Genomic DNA, 12,753 nt, shown 5'->3' on the forward strand with positions numbered 1-12,753 from the left:
CATTTGCTATTTGAGGTAGCAGGGGAAACCGAGGCCCAGAGAGTGATTTCATGTGATTGGCTCAAGGCCATAGCTTGAAAGAGCGCGAGACCAGAACTTGAACCCAGACCTCCCGACTTAGTATCTCCTACTTTTCCCCTCCACCTCATGCCTCCTCCTGTTAGCCTCACTTGATCTTGCCACATCACAGCTGCTTGGCCCTGATCCATCCTCTGGACAAATCCAGCCCAACAAAATTGCGTTGCGATGAGGTTCACTTGACCGTGGCTTGGAAGGAACCATGAGTCTCTTAGAAAAGAAACTTATAAATTCTAATGCATAAGGAAAGTTCTTGCAACACCAGGAGAATGAATCAGTCAGCCAGAGTTCAAGAAATGTAAACACGTTTTTAGATAGGAGACTGAAAAATTGCTTAAGACTTCTCCATCTCTTGGGTCAAGACCCTGGTAATTTACTGAGGTCCAGGCTGTCAAGGAGGAGACACAACTCAAATTGCATTCCTGGGAGATAGAGCAATGGGGGTGGTAACACTTCCTCTCTGAACCATGTGGCAGGATCTCCCCTCTTATCAAGCTGAAGAAACTGACTAACCCGTCAACCATTGTAGGCAACTGCCTGTGAATACAGGCACAGTTCTCTCCCATTATTCCTGAGCTGGTGTGTACATTCACAAACCACAGACTATACAGCTTCCAGGCCTGCCTGAGACTGGGAGCTCAGAGTCTTTTTGTGATGACCATTTCTGCCACTAAAGAGATAAAAAACACATTCCTTCCCCCACTGCCCACCATTGGGCCCAAGTAGATTTTCAAATGCTAGCATTAATCTAACGGCAGGCTTTTAGCAAGGAGATAGCATTCCTGCCAGATAATCGGACAATTTCAGAAATGACCCTCACTAGGTGGGGTATCATCCCAAACCTCTTCTGCCTTCTTCAAATCATGGGATCCTTCAGCAAACACTCAAAACTTGAAAAGCAGCAAAGAACATCTGATACTAGCATGCAATATGGGTGCCTTAAAATTTCCCTCAATTTTGAGAGTAGAATGGAAATATATACTATACGCTACCATAGGTAAAACAGATGAAAGTGAGTGAAAGTGTTAGTTGCTCAGTCATGTCCAACTCTTTGCAAGCTTATGGACGATAGCCTCCCAGGCTTCTCTGTCCATGGGGATGCTCTATGCAAGCATACTGGAGTGGGTTGCCATGCCCTCCTCCAGGGGATCTTCCCGACTCAGGGATCCAACTCACATCTCTTATGTCTACTGTATTGGCAGGCGGGTTCTTTACTGGGAAGCCCTGGACATATGTATACCTGTGCCTGATTCATGTTGATGTATGGCAGAAACCAACACCATATTGTAAAGCAATTGTCCTTCAATTGCAAATAAAAATATATTAAAAATTTCCTTCAGTTTCAACCTATGTTATTGTTGCTGCTGTTCAACCTATGTTCAGTTCAGTTCAGTCACTTAGTCGTGTCCGACTCTTTGCGACCCCATGAAGCACAGCACGCCAGGCCTCCCTGTTTAATTCCCAAGTTGTTGTTTATTGTTTTAAATAAAAATGAAACATTTCTATATTTATTCTGATTGTTTTGGAATACTTATTTCTCTTGGTATAGGATGCTCATCTGATATCAAAATAGAGACTGAAAGTCACCTTATCAGGCAGAGTGGGCCACCTGATTCCTTCCCAGTTGTGTGTCAGTTCTTGTGAGAGAATGTCAGACCTGCAGGCTCCAAAGGGGTCAAATGCTTGGTGGGTACAAAGGCAGGAGCTATCACAAGTGCTGGCGGGAGCCTCTTAAATTATGCAGAGCGTCTTTTTCCACCATGCTGTTTCTGAGGCGTAGTACCCTTTGACCGCTAATGTTCACTCATGGAACTGCCCCATAACTTGCAGTGCTTCATCACTGAGGGGATGTATCCAATGCCAAACATATCTCAGAAAGTACTTGTACCTTCCCACAGCTTTGCATGTGGACTTGCAACAGAAATCAGTGGGAGGAGGCTTAAAAGTCAGCCTTCGTACCTTCATGGTCAAAAATGGAAAATGCAAAGGCAAATTCCAGATTGTTAAAAAAAATTCTTTCCAGTAGAAATGAAACCATAAAAGGAAGGGTAATACTGGCCCCTTTACATAGCCCTGCTGACCTTTCCTTAAGAATAGTATCTAAAAATACTTTATTTTATATGATATGACTCAAGATACCTATGACCTGTAGAGCTTTTGTTGTGTTATAATAAATCTTGAACCTGTTTGTTTAATGCAGGAGATCAAGACCCAAGATGGCCTTTTGGTATTGTCATTATCAAATTCTTGGAACAAGATTTAAGGTCTTGTTTATGCTACACATTTTCACTTTAAATCTTCCTGGATGAGGAGGAGGATGAGATGGGCATATCAAACAGTTGCTTAAGACCTGTGAAAGTCTCCAGCCTAAAGACATACCCCAGGGAGCTCTATTAAAGGAGCCAAGTAGACAGATCTAGAAGATATGAGTCAGTCTAGGTTTAAATATGGAAATGTCTAGTTAAATGCAAGGACATTATTTTTCTTCCAATTTGAAATAACTGTTTTTACTTACTTATATCTTCTTAGACCAAGGCTAACTCAGTCTCAAGAGTCTAGCTTTGGGAATACCAACTTCTCTCAAAAGTTCATAAATCACTTTTTATGGAGAGGTCCAAAGGTGCATGGCAGTTTACCAACCCCCAGATGGAAGGCAAATAGAAATTCAAGTTGTGTAGCAATAAAATATCAACTACATTAGAAATCCTCCAGTTGACATACATCATACGACTAATAAGGATACTTGTGGTAGAAGATGGTGTGAAGAAGGGAATTCAAAGAAGAGGCTGAAGGTGGAGCTACATACAGAGTGGCCAATTAATTCGGTTCAATATTTTGCGGAAAATACTGTCCTTGGACACTTGCTGTCAAGCAAGTGTAGTCTCTGGTCTTACCCTGCTCAATCCATTGTCTGCATAGTTGGGAGAGTCATTTCTCTAAAATAGAAACCTTGTTATGTCAGTTTGTGTGTAAACAGGATCTCACAGCCTTTAGGATAAATTCCTTAGTTGCTACCTATGAGCCTTCATGATCTGCTCCTGTCTACCCCACCCATTGCATTTCTCGCCACCTCCTCTCTTAAATGTACCCTGAGGTCCAGGCACTACAAGCTACTTACATTTCTCCCATGCCACCATGCTTTCTAACCTTCTTATGGCCCCTTTTCCTGGAGCATTCTTTCATCTTTGATGTGGCTAATTCCTATCTACATCCTTAGAAACTCAGCCTTCTTAACCTCCAGACTGAGTTAGCCTGTACCCTCCCATGTGCTCTCAGCACACTCCACTAGTCTGGATGACTTTAAGGCATGGACTTTATCTCTCAACTCTTTTCTTATGCCCAGTACATTATTTGGCATTAGTAGATGGTCTATTAGTGTTTGTTGGATGAATGAATGAGCAATCTTTATGTGTCCTGTAAAACAGATGCACTAATTCTTTCCATTGGACATGTTCTGATGCTGGTGTCTTCATTAATTTTCAAATGAAGAATTTCTAGGAATGAAGATGACCACAAATGTAAATCCTCAGGCCATAGGGAGATGTGTGAAACAAGCAAGAGAGAAACCAGGAGGAAAAAATCCTTAAGAAAACCTCATGCTTCTTTATGGTCTTTTTTATGAGAAGGTGACACAAATGTCTGGAGAGTGATGAAACAGAAAACAGTATTTATGAATTACTAGTTAATAAAAGTTATCATTTTTATCACTCTGATAGGACAAAATATTCTTAACTTTATTATAGCTGATACACACACACACACAGACACACACACACACACAGATCTTGAAATCCATACCAGCCCTAAAGTGCATTGTGTAAGCATGACTTCACTGCTTGAGCAAGGCCCTGATCCCACATGCATGTCCTACACTTAATGGACAGTGGATCCTGCTACTATAGAAAGGACACTTCCTGAGCATTCCAGGAATCCTTAGATTTGTGAATACTCCTAGTCTGTATCACATCCCCAGTAAAACTAAACTAAAAATGAAAAAAGAGGGGGAGCTCTTCAGACTCTTAATGAGTTCATAGATATATAGGATTTGAATGATTTATAAAGCTATTTTTTAGCAGAGAACCATCAAATTGTTAGACAACTTCACTTTCTCTTAATTCCATTACCAGTCACAGCAGTTGGTATACTTTTTAGGGCTGTTAAAAAAAATCAAGAACTTACTTCCCTGGTGGTATAGTGGATAAGAATTCACCTGCCAATGTAGGGGACACAGGTTCAATTCCTTGTCTCGGAAGATTTCATATGTCCTGGAGCAACTAAGCCCATGTACCACAATTATTGAGCCTGTGCTCTAGAGCCTGAGAACCCCAACTAAAGCCTATGTGCTACAACTACTGAAGCCTAGAAAATGTGCTTGGCAACAAAAGAAGCCAGTCAATGAGAAGCCTGTGTACCACAATGAAGAATAACCCCAGCTCATCGCAACTAGAGAAAGCCTGTGGGCAGCAACGAAGACCCAATACAGCCCAAAACAAGCAAGAAATGTTCTTCTTTTTTTAAAAAATTAACTTCCTAAGAGCTCCTGCAGATGTTACAATGAATATAGGCCATAAGGCTGAGATTGCTTTAGTGTACTCACTAGCTTCTATCTCCTAGCCTGGCCATATCTATAATTTGACTTCTTACCTCTGTAAAATGATAGATTGTATGTATCCCTGACTTCTGAAGTCATTTGCAAATAGTCAAAACTGTCCTTCAAGTACACAAATATATAAAGTCTGTCATCTATATATTTTTAAAAAATCCTATCATTTTTATCTGAAAATATTCCTTGGGGTGGAGATCTAGATGGCAGAAAAGAAGGATGTGGAGTTTACCTCCTCCCATAAACACATCAAAACTACATCTATATGTGAAACAATTATCATAAAAACTATTCCTTAAAACCAAACGGCCAAGAAAACAAAAAGTTGTTAAAACTCTATAGATTCCAATGAATAGATGTTTTAAATTGCTCTTTAAACTCAATCCCAGCGGGTATCTGGTATTTTCAGAGTAGTGTTACATCCATTTTCTTAAAAACAAATGGGGAGTGTTAGGCTTAAAGAGATGTAAGAATTTTTTGTTAAGGTCTTTGAGCAAATCAAGGGAACAAATAAGTTTCCTCTATTCTAAGCCCTGGAGCAGGTACTCTATGCTTCTATGGGTAGTCCCATCGGAATGGGAGTTGTCATTTAATGGGGATAGACTTTCGGTTTTTCAAGATAAAAAGAGTTCTGGAGACTGGTTACACAACAACGTGAATCTACCGAACACTACTGAACTGTACACTTACAAATTGTTAAGATGGCAAATTTTATTTCATGTGTATTTTGCCACAATTAAACAAATGTCAGGGGACAGAAGGAGATGAGGAATTATGCTCCAGGCAAAGGGAACAGTGTGTTCAAAAGCTTGGAAATGAGAAAGAGATTTGCATTAGCCTAAGGTCTCTCAGTTACTAGGAATAAAGAAGAAAAGGAATTAAAAGTTTTCTTTCCTCCCCCTAGATACAAAGCTTGCCATGGGGCAGTTCTGAAATAGCTCAGGTTTGTCTTTGGTGCTTTACCATTTGCCTTGCTATACTTTTCTTCTCTAGTCTCTTTTCCTATTTAGCTAATATTTTCCTGTTCATCCAAGCCCTCGAATGTACCACAACTACCAGGAATGTTTCAACTCTTAAAGCTCCACTTATTCTCACATTCTCCAACCTTGTTTTCATCCCATCAGAACTTTTAGTCCCTCAGGGCAGCTGTTCTCACTGGGTTGTGAGAGGACAGTTACCTGATTAAACACATTTTTACTAAAGTGTGAATGATTGTTAGCTTCTCAGAAGTATCAACCTTTTAAGAGACTACTTCAGAATTTAAAGTGAATCTATTATTAGTGAGATTTTAACAGTAGAGTGAAGTGAAACTGTACCATTTTCAGCCATATTAGGAAGAATATTTTTGATTTGGAGAGCTACTCTGTAAACAGGCTTATCTGGCTTGATAATCTATCTTGGGGAGTTTGGTTCTCCCAAACTGTTCTGACTTTGTTTCAACTTCTTTCCATATCTCTAAAAGTTGTAAATCATTTTTGGTGTTATCCACAAAAAAGTGTCTGGTGCTGAGTAAGGGTCATTGAAAGGTGACAAGGATGTGCAACAGAAATCATTTATTAGTGTGAGTTATTATTAAGTCAGGAACTTCCTAAACTCTTGTATGTTAGGTGGAAACATACCTGTCCATTCTATTTTACATTTTATTTAAGTGTAGTTGATTTACAATGTTGTGTTAATTTCTACCTTACAATAAAGTGATTATATATGCGTGTGTATATATATATATACATACACACACAGATATTCTTTACTATTATGGTTTCTCACAGAATATTGAATATAGTGCCCTGTGCTGTACAGTAGGACCTTGTTGTTTATCCATTCGCTATACAATAGTTTCCCTCTGCTAATCCCAAACTCTCCCAATCTTTCCCTTCCCCACTCCTGCTCCCCCTTGGCAACCACAAGTCTGTTCTCTGTATCTGTAAGTCTGGGAAACATGCCTGTTTAGATTGACATCACCACTAACCATGCATAGTCAAAAATACAGGTTCCTATGGTTCAGATCCCAGCTTCACCAGTTAGGTGTATGACCTTGGGCTAGTCACTTCACCTCTCAGAGCCACCTTGTCTTAGATGAAAAGTGAGGACAATGATAGAATTTACCTCTTATCATTGCTATGAGGATGAAGTAATCTTATGAATGTGAAACAGTCATCACAGTGGTTGGCATGTGGAAGACAGATAGTGATGGTAGTTATCATCTTCATCGTCATCATCCTTCCCTGGAGGGCTCCTATGAAGAGCTGCTTTGGCCCAGTTCCAACCCAACAAGTGAGAATGAGCAGAACTGACCCCGGCACTCTTCCCACCATGATCAGGATGTCCATCCAAGGAGAATGGCTAGGGGACTAATGCCGGGCTCTCTGGTGTTCCTCTGCTTACAGATTTTGACATTGGCAGTCATGTGACAGTGCTTTTCTCCTTCTAATTTTGCAGTCTCTAGCAAAACCAGTGCCCTTCCACCCATCTGGCTCCAGCCCTCTATCTGTGGCCTCGCTTCCTGTTGCTATAGCAGGTCTCTCATGCAGGATTCATCACTGCCTGTCCCAAAATAAGCAGTGAGGAAGACCACACACATTTCTCTATTAATCAAAGACTATTTTTAGGAGTGAGAGAAAAATCTTTACATAATCATCTTTCCCCCGGTTTGAAGCAGAAGCAGCAGTTGCAGCAGCTGGAAGATGAGCTTCAAAGTCAAACCTACACTCCCAGTTTTTGCTTATTTCTCCGTGGGGGGAACGAAATGGAAAAGGAAGCATGGAAGAGGCAGAACTGACCTCACTCCTGCATTTAGAACACAAGCCCGAGAACCTTTTCCGGATAGTTTTTTAGTTTGTGGATGTGAAATTTGAACCATGCCCAACCCTGGGAGGCAATACTTACCTCATTATAATGTGAACTGTGCAGCGTTTGGTCTGCGAAACCCACACACGACATGTGTGCAAATTCTCCTTTGGGAGCTAGCTCAGCACAGCATTTGGTCTGAGTTTTCTTCTTCCCTGATATTTACACTCAGACCACAGCACCAAGACTGCTCATGAGTAACTCTAGAGGATGCTGTATTTCTCAGACTTTCAATGAAAGGAATCTGATTTCCTACTTACTGCTATATTTGGGGAGAAACTGTGTGCTTCTGGAGGTCTGGGTATGAAATAAAATGTATATGAGTCCAATAACACAGAGGAGAAGTAGAAGTGACTCTTTAGGGGAAAATCTTACCTTTTAGTAGATGTTGAATACTGGATTCCTTCTCTCCATGGCCAGCATTTGAACTAACAGATTCATAGACTGAAAAACAATAAGGGTTTTACCTGAGTCTATGAAAAAAGTCTTGCAAAAAAGCTATTTTCCTTACCCCAAGACTGGGGAAAACACTGTGGGATGGCTTGATGCCTAGGTCTCCTAATCAATTAAATAGTTTTGAAAACCCTTAGATGCCATCATTGAGGGAAGGCTGATCTAGGATTTAAAAAGCATGGAAGAATAATAATATTTTATTTGAGGTGTTGAGGGTGAAACCCTGTAGGTACTGTGACGTGTAAATTCGGAGAGGCGAACCTGCGACAGAATAAGAACATGAAACAGTTAACTCCCGACACCCGCTGTGAGGAGATGCCCAGATCTGAACAGCAGATGTGCCGTGGGGGCCCCAGTGTGGACAGCGATGGGGGGATGACAGACAAGCGTGAGGAGCCCCTGCCTCCAGCTGTAGCCAAATTCAAGTGTTGGACCAGGGAGACAGGAGGGCTTCTAGCCCATCTGATTCCAGCCAGAAAGACAGACAGGCTTTTGTACAGCCCTGATGAATTTTTTTTGCAATCTCTTCAGAGTCACTGTGGATGAGAAATATTCTCCTAGCTGTCCTTGTTAGTCAAAATGAAAACTAGTTAAAATAATGGCTGAAGAGGATTAGGATAACAGGCCAGAGAAAGGCAGTTAGGGGAGAGGTAACAGATAGCAAAGAGATCAGCTGAGTGGATCTGAAATGGGTCTTTTAATGAGAAGTGTGTGTGTGTCTGTTTGTCAGACAGAAAAAGGTGTGAGATATCAGAAAGATAGGGAGGGAAAAGGTCATAGATAATCAAATACATCTGAAAAAGATTTTGAGACCTATCGAACTCCCCCGCCCCGACTCATTTCCCTATACATGTTTGTATTTATATGCTTCATCGTCTCATTAGTGATACTACATATACCAGAGACATTGCCAGAAAAGAATGTTTGGTTTTGCTGATTTGCTAAACTATGGTGGGGCTTGGAAAAGCCTGCTCCTTGGTGCTTTCCCACCCCGGTGTTGCACGCACGCAGCCACAAGCACACACATATCTTAGGCTGAGCAGGGCAACTTGGGATTCTGAGAGGCAAAAAGCCATAATTAGTGTTAATTGTTGACCCTACAGTTCAAGAATAGATGCTCTGGAGAATGGGAAATGAGAACAAACATTAATTATTGAGTAGGGACCTTGGAGACAGGCACGCTGGATTAAAAGGAGAGAGATAAATTGCATAATGAATGCTAATTTTCCCTCAAAGAATTGAGTGGTCGGTGGTTGGAAGAGAAAAAGAGGCTAAAACAATCATGAAAGAGAAAGCTCAGTGTGTGTCAGGGTGAGAGGGTGCAGGAGGGTTATACAAACACTCTCCATCACGGCTTGCCCCTTCCCCACTCACAGCTCCAGGGAATCTGCGATCAGGGCTTCCCTTAGAACTCTTGTTATTTACCACAGTCTTCTGTAGGGATGCTCAACCAGTTCCCCAAGAGCACAAATGCCTGAAAACAGACACGCTGCATGACAAGCGGAGAGGCAGTTTATTTTTACTGTGGAATTTATTTTTTATGCGTGTTGGTGGGAGTTTGACTTTAAATCAAGGGAGCTGTGGGAACTGAGGGCCACATGGGAAAGGACTGTGGTCCTGTGTGTGCCCCTGTGGGGGGACTCGGGCTCCAAGGTCTTGATTTTTGTTTTACCTTAATTATAGCACATAAGATGCATGTGCATCCCCCCAACCCCAAAGTAACCCTTTTAACTAAAAGTGAAAACAGAAAATGGTAGTTTGAGTAGAAAATTGGAGATGAGGATGTGCTAAGTCGCTTCAGTCGTGTCTGACTCTTTGCGACCCCATGGACTTGTCTCTCACTAGGCTTCTCTGTCCAGGGGGATTCTCCAGGCAAGAGTACTGGAGTGGGTTGCCATGCCCTCCTCCAGGGGCTCTTCCCAACCTGGGGATCAAATCCAAGTCTTTGAAGTCTCCTGGATTAGCAGGCAGGTCTTTTACCACCAGTGCCACCTGGGAGATGAGAACTGTAGCCAATTTTGTGAAGAGACTCTACACACTGGCTTGTCACTGGCTGCTCAGATTCAACGTGCAAGTGACCCTCACCACATGCGGCTGGTGGCCCTGGGGGCCGTCCCCTTACCACGTCTGCTTTGTCTGCCCACTGCCTGCCATCCAGGCCCCTGGCAGCTGCTGTCTGATTGGTTCTTTAGTCATCTGAGCACTTGGCCTTTTCTCCTGCCTGCTGCTGGCACCCCTGTTCCTGACATCCCTCCTCAGGCATCTGTGGTTTCTTGTTGCCTAAAAAGCAGCATTTCAGCTCTTTTCTGGTACACAAGGCCTTCCCTGGTCTGGTCTTGGCCTGCCTTTCAGCCCCATCTCCCCGCATGAACCCCCTACCCCTGCTCCACAGGGCCTTCTTACAGGCCACTCATCATTTCCCGCATGGACTCTGCTTTCCTATCTCTTTGGTTCATGCTGGTCCCTCACTGGGTCATGTCTTTCTTCTTTGTTTATCTACTTCTACCGGTTTCTTAAAGGTCAGTGCAAATGGGAATTCCTCTGCAAAAGTCCTTTCTCATCCCCCAGGTTAGAATCCATCACACCCTCCACCAAGGCCCCTGCATCCTGTTGTTTAGGCCTCTGTTACAATGCTCACCTCATTCTGCCTTGTGGGAGAGACAGTTGCCTGTGAATCTGTTTTCATGTGGGCTGTGGGGTCTTTGAAGGCAGCAGCCACAGGGACTGGTGCTGAACCCTGGGCAGTGGAAAGAGAAGAGCACCGTTTCTGGAACAGATGGGCCTGGGAACTATTATGCTGAGCTGCTCCCCAGGGGTGATTAATGTGCACAAGGGGGTTACCCTTATGTTTCAGTTTCCTCACCTGTGATGTGAATGAAAATGCTCCCTTCATTGGATTATTGGGATGATGGAATGAGATGACATAGATGCCTGAGGATGTCTGCTCTTGGTATTAACATCATTTTCTGTCCCTTGAACATGGTAGGCGTCCTGTCCATTGATAGAGGAGTCAGACACAATGTAATGTGTCTTTTCTGTTTTAGGTCCAATGACATTTTATATTGGAATTTTACTTAATACTTTACAAGATGTACTGCATGTATGATCTGGTTTGGTTATCACAAAGCAAAGCAAACTAGGATGGCAGGTATTGTCATAGTTGTATTATATTAAGGAACGTGGTGAACTGCTATAGGCTCCCCAGGTGGCACAGTGGTAAAGAATCTGCCTGCCAATGCAGGAGATGCAAGAGATGTTGGTTTGATCCCTGGTTGGGAAGATCCCCGGGAGGAGCAAATGGCAACCCACTCCAGTATGCTTGCCTGGGAAATTCCAAGGATGGATGAGCCTGGTGGGCTACAGTCCATGGAGTTGCAAAGATTAGGACATGACTGAGCATACACACAAGCTGTTGTAACAAAGAGGTTCAACAAGATAAACATTTTTTTTTTCCAGGTAAGAGTCCTGAGGGAGGTGGGTAGACCGGGGTGGCTCTGCTCCATGAAGTTATCCGGGCATTGTGGTTCCTTATATCTTTTGGCTTCATCATCCCCTAGAGCACTGCCCTTTTCCACGTGTTTGAAGTTACTTCACCACTACAACCAAGTCCAAGGGGAAAGAAGAGGAAGAAGAAGAGGAAGAGAAGGAGGAGGGCAGTGGTTTCTTTTTAACGAGATGACCCAGAAGTTGTACACATTATTTCTGTTCACATTTCATCAGCCACACCTGTCATACCTGGCTGCAAAGGAGGCTGGGAAATATAATTTCTAACCAGGCAGCCATGTGTTCCATTAAACTTCATGGTGAAAGTGAAGTGAATTCACTCAGTCGTGTCCAACTCTACCAGGCTCCTCTGTCCATGGAATTTTCCAGGCAAGGGTATTGGAGTGGGTTGCCATTTCCTTCTCTAGGGGATCTTCCCAACCCAGGGATCGAACCTGGGTCTCCCACATTGCAGGCAGATGTTTTACTATCTGAAGCTGACTTCATGGTAGGAGATTCTAAAAATAATAGGAATAATGGAAAAATATATATTGGGGAACAGATAAAATCTTTGCTCCTCATGGTTTCAATCAGTATTTATGGATAGTGTTCTGGGAGTAACTATGGTGTTCTCTGGTGTATTCAGAAGTAGATGTGGGGGATATATCTACAGGAATCTTAAATCTCAGAGGAGAATGAAGAAAAAGAGTGAAAAAGATAAAAAAGTTAGGGAATGCCTGGTGAGAGACCCAGGTAGTGAGAATTAGTAGAACTGAAGATAGTAGCAGTCAGTGTGGGCTTCGGTGGTCAGGTGAGGTGGTGCAATGATGACGGGACTTCAGCTAGTCCTTAAAGCCTAGAAACTAGAGACAATATGTTTTAAGGAGAAGATCTTTGAGGAATCTCCACACTGTTCTCCATAGTGGCTGTACTAGTTTGCATTCCCACCAACAGTGTAAGACGGTTCCCTTTTCTCCACACCCTCTCCAGCATTTATTGCATGTAGACTTTTGGATAGCAGCCATTCTGACTGGTGTGAAATGGTATCTCATTGTGGTTTTGATTTGCATTTCTCTGATTATGAGGGGTGTTGAGCATTTTTTCATGTGTTTGTTAGCCATCTTTATGTCTTCTTTGGAGAAATGTCTGTTTAGTTCTTTGGCCAATTTTTTGATGGAATTTAGAAAGATGGTAACCTTAACCCTGTATATGAGACTGCAAAAGAGACATAGGTATACAGAACAGTCTTTGGGACTCTGTGGGAGAGGGTGAAGATGGGATGATTGGGG

General features: G+C 42.5%; 1 protein-coding gene across 2 annotated transcripts in view; it reads right to left on the reverse strand.

The window, feature by feature from the left end:
* The window catches only part of KIAA2012 (KIAA2012 ortholog), a 124,275-nt gene that overhangs the window by 67,299 nt on the left and 44,223 nt on the right, over nt 1-12,753 (reverse strand). For both annotated transcript variants that reach the window (XM_055397522.2, XM_055397521.2), the window contains exon 11: nt 7,904-7,972. In XM_055397522.2, the coding sequence (XP_055253497.2) occupies nt 7,904-7,972 (69 nt within the window). The remainder of the gene's footprint in view (nt 1-7,903; nt 7,973-12,753) is intronic.

This window comes from Moschus berezovskii, chromosome 2, assembly GCF_049115385.1.
Source record: "Moschus berezovskii isolate FMDL1 chromosome 2, NW_MosBer_1.0, whole genome shotgun sequence".
Lineage (NCBI taxonomy): Eukaryota > Metazoa > Chordata > Mammalia > Artiodactyla > Moschidae > Moschus > Moschus berezovskii.